Below are 11303 nucleotides of genomic sequence, written 5' to 3'. Positions count from 1 at the left end.
ATTATATTTATTTATATTTTCCTAAAAATAAATTTGTTAGTGTTTTTAATGTTAATCTATATTAAAACCAGTGAAGTATCAAGCTCCCAACAGAAGTGGGCCACATTTTATAGTATTTTACAAAAATATATTTTTATAAAGCATTATAAAAATTTTATATAGAAATTTTAATTTTTATAAATATCATCTGTTATAAATTTTACTCAAGTTACATATATTTATATGTGTCCATATTTTATTGCTATATTAGAAAAAAGAGAGGTATATTCAAAGATATCTTATTGCCGCAAAATTATTCTGCCAAATAGTTGCTTTTGCAATAACTTTTGAATGCTCAGTCTAGGTATACATATATGTCGTTGTTTTTACTAGTGCAATCCATGAAGCGTTATGCTTCGTGCAACAAAATCTGACTGCATTTATTATCGGATGTTTTATCTTATTAATGTAATTGTGCTTTAATTGTAAAACATTATTTTATCTCTCTTTTTTTGAGTGACTAAGGAGACTCGAAAGTGTTTATAGGAAATTGTATAAATGTATAAAGTACTGCCCGAGCCCCATAGAAGTAAGTTTTAATTCCGTGTTATAAAAGTTAGTTGAACTGCATGATAATATGATACACATATATCAGAGATATTTTATTTCACATACGTAAATATTACTACATAGCCAGTTATATATAACCGGTTACGAGATTTTTATCTAATTTCTGTAAGGAGAGAATATCAGGACTTTCTAGATTATACAGAGCAGATAATTTTGAAAAAAATAAGTTCAATGTGTGAGTCATCACGCTTAATCATACCTGATTTCGATCTATTTGAAGCAATATTTTGTCTAACAAAAAGACAATATTTATAAAAGAGAAAGAACTGAAATGCTTATCCTATAAGCTTCTTTATCAGGAATCTCTCAAAACGACATCAATATCTCGAAGAACTACAATGTATAGCATAGTGAAATCGTTTTCTTTTGTTATGCCAGAAGAAAAGCGTAGTAATCGAATCGTTCCATTGCGCTATTATTGTATTTATCTATTGTGGCGTTTTTGCTCTCATGAACCGACAATTTTTTTTTTATAATTTTTTTTTATAATAATTTTAGCCATAACTTTTGCGATGACAAAATCACTGACCACATTATTAATCATGTCTCTTATTCTTTGACTTTTTTATATTAGCCCAATTTGAATTGTTGTAATCTATGTTACTCCATGTGCGATCAATCGCAAAACTCAACGGACCTCGATGTAAACGTTATGCGAGGATTAATAAAGACGATGTGTTAGTAAATATACTGTAATATCATCTATGTACACATATGTGTATGTGTGTGTGTGTGTTATGCATCGTATATACTTACGGCAAACTCGAAGACTGACCTTGCCAGAGTGATAAGCCAGAGTAAGGACTGAAAAGAACACTTAGATAGTTTAATTAGTTTAAGATTAACATTGGCAGCTCTTATCTAATCCAAGCAAATTAGACCGTAACTAAAGGAACGGTGTTGACGTTTGAATGCTCGAAGATGATATTGTGGATGTTGTGTACATGTGTATAACTATGAAAGCATGGGATTCTCTTGAAAGATAAAATTCTGCAAGTGACTCAGGTTGTTATCGCTACTTCGATTCTTGCTATCTGGAGAGCTGTAAATTATTGGATTCGTTGCGAGGAAGTGGGGAGATAAAAAACATTTTCATTCATTTGAAAGTTATAAATTAGGAAGACAAAAAGATAGACTTCAAAGAAGAGAGAGATATAGAGAACATAAGGCAGGTTGCTCCAACTCCTTGGTAAGTTAACTGACAATTAAATCATATGTCTGTCTTCATTTAAAGTGAAGGAAAAACAAAAGTAAACATACGATTTCACTATTGGTTAACTTACCAAGAAGTTGGAACAACCGGCACATAGTATTGTATAGAATCTCGAAGGGAGAGACGAACGTTAAACACTTAAAAGAGTCAAAACGATAAAAAGATCCACTTTCCCCCAGAATGAAGGGAGGAAGAACCTGGAGAGAAAGAGGAAAGCTGGATAACGAGATGAAACAGCTGCACGGCAGGTACAGATATATCCCAAATAGGATGCAGCTCGCGTGCGCGTTGCCATCGTCACGTGTACGCGCGTCTCGGAGCAGATGGGGAGGAGGGGAATAGACGAGAGTGAACGAGCGAGAGCGAAAGAGAGTGGAACCATCAGCGCCGTACTACTAGAGACAGACGTGCGAAATAATAGTAGAGGGTACGTCAGTCGCGGCCTCCATCGCGCGTCATCGGTCGCGGTGTACAACGACGTAACATTATCATCGGTCGTCTCGCAACGGTTGCGACGACGACGGAATTGCGCGTTTACTCATCGGTGCTGTGCGCGGTGCGTTCTCGGGAGCTCGCGGAAACTATTGTTGCCCGCTGCGTGTGTCGTCGCGGGGTGGCAGATAACAGGGATTGACGGCGTTACCCACCTACACCACCAACGCACAGGGGTGTGTGCGTGTTGGTTGCCTGGGCGCTGTCTTTCTGCTCCGACGAGTATTTCCGTCGGAGGTGTGTACCTGCGACTTGTCTTTTCGCTCTCGCACGTGTCGTCGTCGTCATCGTCGTCGTTGTCATCATCATCATCATCATCGTCGTCGTCGTCGTCATAGCTACTGTCGGTGTGTAATCCTTTCTCACGAGCTCTCGCTCTCCCTCGCTCCTTCATTCGCGTTGTACACCCCTGCACCCCGCTTCTCCCCTTCGGGGTCACGCGCTCTTCGGCCACTCTCGAGCCGAGAGCAAAGGCGCAGCCGAGAAGGAAACCCTCGCGGAGGAATTCCACCGTCATCGGAGTTTCGTAGTGCTCGTTATCGAACGACTACCAACTCCACCCCCCAATTGTCACGTACGCTATAAATATATCCGTGCGGCGGTTTTTCCTCACCGGAGTACCATGCCCGCGCGGAACGTCAATTAGGACGACGACGACGACGACGACGACGACGAGCGACAGAGCCGCGTGAGTGCAGCTAAGCGACGGCCACCGAGTCTGACCTCGTAACAAACTAGATGCGACGAGTTGGTCCCACGATGGAACGGTTCGCGGAATTCCTGTGTTTCTGTCGACGGATGGGAAGCGGTTACTACGACATCGCATCTTCTACGTCTCCTTCGTCCGCGTCGTCTGCGCACGTCGAGCCCGCTGCAGCCGTCGGCACCGACCCGTCGTCTTCCGCGCAGAATGCTAAGGTGGAATCCTGGCAACAGTGGTGGAGAAATGAGTGCCAGCGCAACTCGTGCTGGGTCTTGCTGTACAGGATATTATCCAATGATATCGTGTACAAGGGCATTCGATTCTTCCTTATGGGTCACATAATATTTATGTATGTATTGTATAACATATCACTAGTTGTGTGTGTATATACACACTCACACTCATACGCACACACGCACGTACACACACACACACGCACACACACATATATATATGCTCCAAGAGACAGGAATGGAAGGAAAGAGAAAGGAAAATAGGAAAAGGAAGAGAGAGAGGGAGAATACCCGCGAGTTCTCTCGCGGGTTCTCCTTTGTTTCCACGTTAAGGATCATTCCCCGCGTTGTCCTTCCTCTCTCTTTCTCATTCTAGTTCCTGGCGTGTCGATACCCTCCTGCGAACTTCGCATACGATTCAGCTGCGCGCGCGGCGATTATTAAATGCTCGTCTCTCGCGCCTTTCCAATTCTTATCTCTCCTCGCCGTCTCTTTATCACGGTTATCAGTTTGTGTTGCGTCCTCGCGACTTACGCGCGTTCTCTTTCTGCATATCGCGCTTTCTCGATGTTTTGTATTTCTCGTATAATGACGTGCCGCGCCTGCTGTGACGTCACGCGTTGCGTTACAGCTGTTTTACGTTTTACAAGTAACTTTGCCTTGTAGGTCAAGGCCGCGTCTTACGCGAACGGATGGACGGATGCTCCGTGGAGATATTAGCACGATACGTTTATATATATATGTACATATATATACATATGTTTACAATCGCGTGATTGTGCGTAGTGTATCGCGGCGTTAAAGCTGTATCCTGTCGTTGTGGCGACAAAAATCTTGTAGCGATAAGATCGCACTTGATTTTTGCGCGCATACGGCGCATGCGCTGGCAGGTCTGCGCACGGCACACGCACGCACGATCGCCCGCACTCTCGCAGGACTTTCAAACGCGCTCACTTGCGTTTCGATTTTTCATTGATCACGCTCCCGAGCGATACGTTCTCTCCGATTCGTAAGTACACGTTAAGGAACGCATTCACGTGTTTCGTGCTTCGTCGTAAACTTTAAATAATTCCAAACCTGTCGGTATGAATAAAGAGAAGGGTTTCTTATAAAGGACTTCCGTGGACGGTGATCTTTTATTTTGTTCTTGCGATACGTTTGTTCGTTTATTCGTTCGATTCAGCTGTTGATGAATTTTGAATGAATCGACTGAGATACGAATTGCGTCTTCGAAATATGACGACGTAAATGAGTGGAGTATCGCACAGTATCGGCGTTCCTGCATTTAACGTAATCATTCGTCTACTTGAAGGACTATCCTCACGCTGCAACTTCGTGGCTTAACTGTGGGTACCGCCATTGTTATGCTTTTAGCGTTGTGGTACACATGCAATCCAATTTTACATGAAGATTTCAACATCGAAATGTAAGTTCTCGAAAAACAATGAATCGCAATTCGAAACGCGAATCGAGTCGCAGGGTATGCATGCGAACTCTGGAATCTGGAATCAAATCTACGTATTTAAGCATTAAGTTTCTTTGTTTTAGCGCCATTCACTAGCATTTTTCGTAATTGAAATTATATATGTGTATTTGAAAAGACGGAGGAAGAAAGAGTGACAAAAAAAAATGCAAAATATATGCTTGAATTGAACAAACATATTCGCTCGATGACTCAGAGCTTAGTATTCAGAACCAAGATTAAAAATGTAAAAGTCGAGATATCATATAAAAATATCCGGACATTTTATAAAAGCGCCCAGATATGTAAACATGACGTATTGCGTAGTAATATTTTTTATGAAAAAATTTGGATTATCAGATTTGTCTTAATAATTTAGTCGGAGATAAGATTGTTAAACAGTTTATATTTTATTATTACGCTATTATTTTATCATACAATATTCATCTTATTGTTATTTTTGATGTTTTTTATTCTGATTGTTTAATATTTATTTATTTTTAATATTGCAATAGTTTACACAAATTCAAAACTTAATTATCATAACATTACATTGATGTTTGAGCCTAAAACTTGCGATGCGAAATTTTGTCAAAAAATATGAGAAAGAATATAAAAAATAAAGTATCACACACATACATAAACACACACTTTCTTTCTCTCTCTGTAAAGAAAATGATATAGTGACAAAAGAAGAAGCTTTTCGACTCGAATGGGTTAAAAAACACTTCATTTATTCCTTCGAGAAAAAATATAGAAAAAAAATCGTGTTTAAAATAGATTGTATTATGAATGAACATTTGAGTAGATATGATATTGAATTAAAAATGAAAATATCAGGTAAAATTAATAACTGCATTTTCAGAATGTATTCCAGATTCCTGCGATTCAAGCAGATAGTCAACGAGGTGCTGCACAACATGGGAAGGTTGCGGGACAAGCAGCCGGGCTTGGTAAATTCACTCTGTCAATGATGTTGTTCTATGATTGCTTTTTGCGATTGTTAATCACACGTTTGAATTAAAATTTCAGTTTTGCATTGCAACTTGTTCTGTGTCTGTGATTATATTAGTTTTGGACCACATGACGAACGGCATGCTGCTCAAATACATGATCTTCATGATTATCATACTGGTACCATCAATGGCACTATGTATATCTCCTACTAAGATTTCTGCGTGTCCTCCGCCAAGCAATCGTAGAGGTAATCGAAAACGATTAAATTTCAACAAGCAAGAGAAATCTAGCTTAATATTTTTTTAATTATCTTAATTTTATAAAAATAAATTTCAATCATGGGAAATTAAATTAAGAACATCGACTTCAAAAATCTCCAAAATCAGGTTAATTTGTGTAGAAAATTGCATTGTAATAAAAGTAATTAATTTTTTTATTGAGTTTTTTATACATGTGAAATAAATATTTTTTTATTATTTTGTGAAATGATTATGGCTTGCCAACACGCATCCTAACGTAAGCTAAAGGATTTGTTAACGTCTCATTTTCTTCTTTTTTTTTTCCAGAATCGGACAGTGAAATCGAGGAATTTTTACCAGCTGCGACCGAAACAAATATCCAAATACTAACAGAAGCAGGTGACGTTGGCGAGTACTCGGCAACATCTACGACTGCATTGGCGAAGACGTCGAAAGAAAACGAAGAACAAGGTGAATACGTAAATCTGAACAAAATTAAAGGTTGTGTTTGATAAATTAATCGAGCAATTTCACTATTGAGGATGTTTGTAGGAAACTTGCGCGCGATGACTTGTGTAAAACTAACCGGTTCCGTTTTTCTATGTTTATCGTTCTCTCTCTCTCTTTGTTTAGCGTCTATACCGGTCCTAACTGGTGTTGGCTTACTGCGCAGATTGATATTCATGTAATATCACTCTAACTTTATATTTTATCATATATACGCAATTCTTATGTCTATTTGTCAGATGAAGAAATATGACACTTGACATGCATTTCTTTTCCTTTATATATACATATATATCAGCATAGTATATTCTTTTGCAATGTTTCTTAATTTAATGCATTTATTCTAACTATTTATTTGCAGAGTTTCTTAACGATGGCGACCTCGCAGGTCGCAAAATGCCTTCGCACGAGGACGGCAGTTCAGACGGTCTAGAGCTTTCGGATTTAGAGCTCTCGGAAAAGAGCTCCACATCTTCCGGCACCGGTCAAAGTGATAGCGAGTTCGAGATAATTGACCGACAGGAAATCGGAAAATTGTGTACGTCACAAAATTCGACATAATAGACGCTCGCGATGAAACTCGAACAGCCGACAATTAAAACATAGTAATATGATTTGATTGATTGCCTATTTCAGCTTTATAATCTCTGCTTTAAACTGTTGGGTAATGCAAAAGTCTTGATGGATTTCGTGACAGGAAAATGAATTAAATAATTTCATTAAATTTGATTTATTCATTTTACCCAATAATCGTTGTTTTATTTTTATTATTGAACGTGTTATACATTTATATATTTGTAAATGCTGCCACAAAATAGGGTCAGTCACATCTTTGAGAAACTTATGAAAACTTTTGCACTCGCCCAATACTTTATAATGTTACTTTAGTCTCTATTTATATATTCTAATTAATGATGAATGAGAATAATTTCGCTTTAAATCTCGAATGTAACACAACGGTGTATATGCGTGTAGAAAGTCTCGACGTAATTCTCGATCATATAAATGCGATGAAACCAAATTTCATTCATTTAGACGGATAGGTGTACCTGATACGTGTATTGTATGACACCTGACACTCGTATTACAATTATATTTATTATTTTACCAATAATAGGAATATGTACATTTGCGATGTAATAAATATGCACACGTGTAGACACGGTTTATCTGAAGTCAGTCATGCGCTTAATCCAACCTATGACGGTTAATTAGCGATAACATTATAGCATAGGAAAATAAAAACGAATAGCAAACATATAATCAATCGGTCGATCAAGTAAAGCTCAATAATGAACGGGGTAAGATGTAGTAGCGAGATTACTACATTTATTGTATTATATTATATAACATACGATATATGAATGCGTGAGGTACGATCAACGGACTGCACTAGATAGCGTGAAGAGACGTTTACGCTAAGTGCATAAGAATGTGTATTGTATTATCGTATGTATTCTGAGAAAATTATAGGAGAAATACCTGAGTGTACAGAACATGAGCAAGGATTTCGAGAGAAAGATTGAGGATTGGCACGAGAAAAAAGCACGATAAGGGACCGGAAATGAAAGCTCTAGAAATAAGCTAAAAATAAGATAAACGATAGAATAAGAGATGAATGTACCTAATCAAAAACAGTAACCTAATCTCGAATCATGTATCCGATGTCACTAAATGGCCTGGTTCTCTCCACTGTATGTTGCATATTTATTCAGCTTCTTGAAAGCTTGATTTTCGAATGACGAAGACCTTGTCGATGGGGAAATGTTATACTTGTGAAAAGACAAATAATGATTCCTTAGAGCTCATAAATTTCGTCGTGCGATTGTCATCCACATCTTACCAAACTGAATCTTAGAAATGATCTTAGAAAATTGTGTCAGGATAATGCTAAGAGAAAGTAATTCTTCACACGATAACGTGTAAGAAAGAGATGGATATACACAAATTGACATAGAATAACCTTACATATAAAATCATATACTTAATTTATGCAAAATCCTATAACGTCCTGTGAACAATCTATACTACTATCTCAAATTATATATGTATAATTATATGTATATATATATATATATATTAATTATATATAATTATACGCTGTGCTATTTATAAAATGATATAACTTCATATAGTAAGATTGTCATGCCGAACTGTGTACACATGTTCACATGCATAAACGTTTATTCACTATGTGTTGATGTACGAGCGGAAAAGAGAGAAAAAGAGAATAATTAGGATCGATTGTAGGAAGATAAGTATAATGTAAGTAGGTTACAAGTAATTTAAGGTATTAGCGTTTAAGGAAATGGAAGATCATTGTACGCTGAGCGGAAACGATGAATAAATACACACCGTAACGATACTCGTGAGATGTGTAAAAATGCGCGAGAAAAAATCGTAGAGATGAAGTGTTGAGTCTACGTGAATTTTTGTAGCCCGTTTCCAATTGATGTTTGCCGTCTTATTCTTGTGTACGTATCTCTATATTTGAAAATATAACAAACGATATAAAAATATGCCATTGTTATATACAGAAGTTTTATTCACTATGTTGACTGCGGATTCTAGTTTACGACGTTTATTTCCTTATCGCAGTCGAGCTGTTTGGTCTCTTCGCCAGGAACTTTTGTGTCTACTAGCACCATGTCGCGTGTATCGAGAGATTTCAAGTCCGACGTTTCTTCCTGATCTTCGGATTGTTCGGGAACGATCGGTCGAGCGTTCTTTCTCTCCGGCAGTACCTTCAAGAACGTCTCTTGCCAAGTATTGCCCTCTGTTATTCTCAGTAATATCTCAAAAACTAAAAAGAAATTTTGATACTCTATATCAATTTTGAAGCTTCGATGATTGAATGTTATCATTGTTGCTAGATATTGGTACTCAGCTTATACCATGATCTATAGTCAATACTTTTCTCGCTTTCATCTGTAGGAACTTGTCTAATGGTAACCGCCCATGCCTAACACCTGCTTCATTTGCTAGTTTGTGACATATACCCTATATTTTGAACACTTCAGTAGAAGCAGCCGATAGGGAATTATTTGAATCATTCAAATCTTACCTTATGAGAATTATGATCAACTAAACCACCTATGACATATATACAGCTATGATCTAAATGTTCTATCACATTCTCTGACTCACTTGTGAGATATATAATCTTATCCTTGGGATAAACATTTATATATGACTTTGTGTGAAAGTTAACCTGCAAATTACATTCATATTTAAATATTTGTCTCGCTGAATTTGAAAGACGCAAAAATATATTGACATACATCCCAATGTTCATATCCATTGTGTTTCTCCATATCATCCCTTGATTTTCCGGTAAAACTGGAGAGAGAAAATTGCAAAGGAGCTATTGCCCTTCTATTTAAGGCATAGCACCTTAATATCTGTTTCGTTAACTTTGCGATGTCTTTATCGATCATTAAATCATCGTACGACAAATCGATGGTTACTGTGAGCTTACAAGAACTAGCTGCCATGGTACTTCTTTTTAAAAGCTTTCTAGACGGACCTAAATGCAAATTATTCGCACGTGCGTGGGCACGTTTCTCCCTCGCTTTAGCTTTCTCTCGCAATCTGCACTGATAAACATACAGTTAGAAGCTGATTATAAACTTGCAGTAATAAAATGACGACATATCGAAATCAAATGTAAGGACTTTCTCTTATAAACAAGGAAATTTATTTTGGAAATTTGAGATGGAGAAAAAAAAAATAAATGAGATATCAGTGTTTTCTAACCTTTTTTCAACCTTCCACTCCTGCCATTTTTCCCTTTTTTTCACTTGCTTTAACTGACGCTTGCTCAAATTCCTCGGTAATTCAAGTAATTTATCTACAACTACGGTCTCGTTATTTTCGGTGGAATTTACATTATCCATATTGTTAGATAATCGTCAAACTTCAATGTGATTCTTTTCCTTTATTTTAGTTGAACTCGTTGAGCAATGTTAAATGCAACAGGTTTTTCATGATGCACGTTAGATGGCATATCAGTCAATTTTATCGGATTTACCGCGTAAATTCAAGAGTTCTAAACGATCTGCTATTGCTGTTTATTTTCACTTGGTTATGATCGTTTGATTTATTTATCGCTTAAATTTCTTTGCGTATTCCGTCCCAGTGATCGTCGCGTCAAGCGATCGAATTTAATCGCACGAGTTTCAAGATGGAGATCATTTGGAGCGCTGACTCACGACATTACAGTGTGTGCCGATAAGTGATATACGCGTTATAGATTATTTTAATCTCTCCAGGTGATTAAACTTTTAATCAATTAGACCCTCGTAGATATTATTTTATTTCATACGTGCATCTTTGTATCTACGTGAACATTAGAGTCAGTATTAGTGCTGCTATCAATGCAACCATGGAGCAGCCAAAGTGCTGAGTCGAGAAATCAGGGTGAACGATGAACGACGAAAGTTCTAAGGGTTTAAAGAGCGAAAGTTCTAGGAAGCCGGGTGTAGATAACGACGCATCATATTTCTTAGTAAATATGATACACAGCAGATACGATTTACATGTCAGAATGTTGTGCTCGCGATTCGTCATATTGCGATTTACCTCGCAGTCGATCTCATCAATTCAGAGAAGTTAACATTAAAAGTTCGTATATTTAGAGGATTTCTATTTCTTTTTGAAGATAATGGAAATTCTCCGATCGTAAAGCATTAATTTAAATAAAACGCAATGTTAGTTACCTTTTTGATATGTTCCGATATCTTTTTTCCATTACTCCATAGCTGCGTTCGGGGAGCGCGCTATTAGCGCAAAATAGTGCTAACGTGTTGTTCTATTCTTGTTGCATATTTTATGAGCGACAAAGATAGAATGATGTGTTAGCGCTAATTACGTGCTCCCCGAACGTAAC

The 11303-nt window shown here is 37.4% G+C and overlaps 2 protein-coding genes across 7 annotated transcripts; one reads left to right on the top strand and one right to left on the bottom strand.

The window, feature by feature from the left end:
* The first annotated feature begins 2265 nt into the window (after positions 1 to 2265).
* On the top strand, positions 2266 to 8108 carry LOC105182756 (uncharacterized). Of its 5 annotated transcripts, XM_011140440.3 has the most exons (7): positions 2266 to 2551; positions 3053 to 3366; positions 4563 to 4676; positions 5578 to 5665; positions 5745 to 5916; positions 6236 to 6379; positions 6777 to 8108. In XM_011140440.3, exons 2-7 carry the CDS (start codon positions 3053 to 3055, stop codon positions 6974 to 6976), a joined length of 1032 nt encoding a protein of 343 aa, XP_011138742.1. In that variant the 5' UTR covers positions 2266 to 2551; the 3' UTR covers positions 6977 to 8108. The 5 variants fall into 5 exon arrangements, with proteins under 5 accessions (XP_011138742.1, XP_019696721.1, XP_011138733.1 ...); XM_019841162.2 differs by having other exon boundaries at positions 2286 to 3366; positions 5590 to 5665; XM_011140431.3 differs by having other exon boundaries at positions 2286 to 3366.
* A 473-nt stretch (positions 8109 to 8581) lies between these two features.
* Positions 8582 to 10404, bottom strand: LOC105182772 (tRNA methyltransferase 10 homolog A). 2 transcript variants are annotated; one of them, XM_011140461.3, is made up of 5 exons: positions 10172 to 10404; positions 9697 to 10006; positions 9480 to 9626; positions 9304 to 9415; positions 8582 to 9218 (listed from the first exon to the last, which is right to left on the bottom strand). In XM_011140461.3, exons 1-5 carry the CDS (start codon positions 10309 to 10311, stop codon positions 8983 to 8985), a joined length of 945 nt encoding a protein of 314 aa, XP_011138763.1. In that variant the 5' UTR covers positions 10312 to 10404; the 3' UTR covers positions 8582 to 8982. The 2 variants fall into 2 exon arrangements, with proteins under 2 accessions (XP_011138763.1, XP_011138769.1); XM_011140467.3 differs by having other exon boundaries at positions 9310 to 9415; positions 10172 to 10403.
* Positions 10405 to 11303: the final 899 nt, after the last annotated feature.

The sequence above is a fragment of the Harpegnathos saltator genome, unplaced genomic scaffold (genome assembly GCF_003227715.2).
Source record: "Harpegnathos saltator strain DR-91 unplaced genomic scaffold, Hsal_v8.6 scaffold403, whole genome shotgun sequence".
NCBI lineage: Eukaryota > Metazoa > Arthropoda > Insecta > Hymenoptera > Formicidae > Harpegnathos > Harpegnathos saltator.
This window is presented reverse-complemented; position numbering and strand designations above follow the sequence as displayed.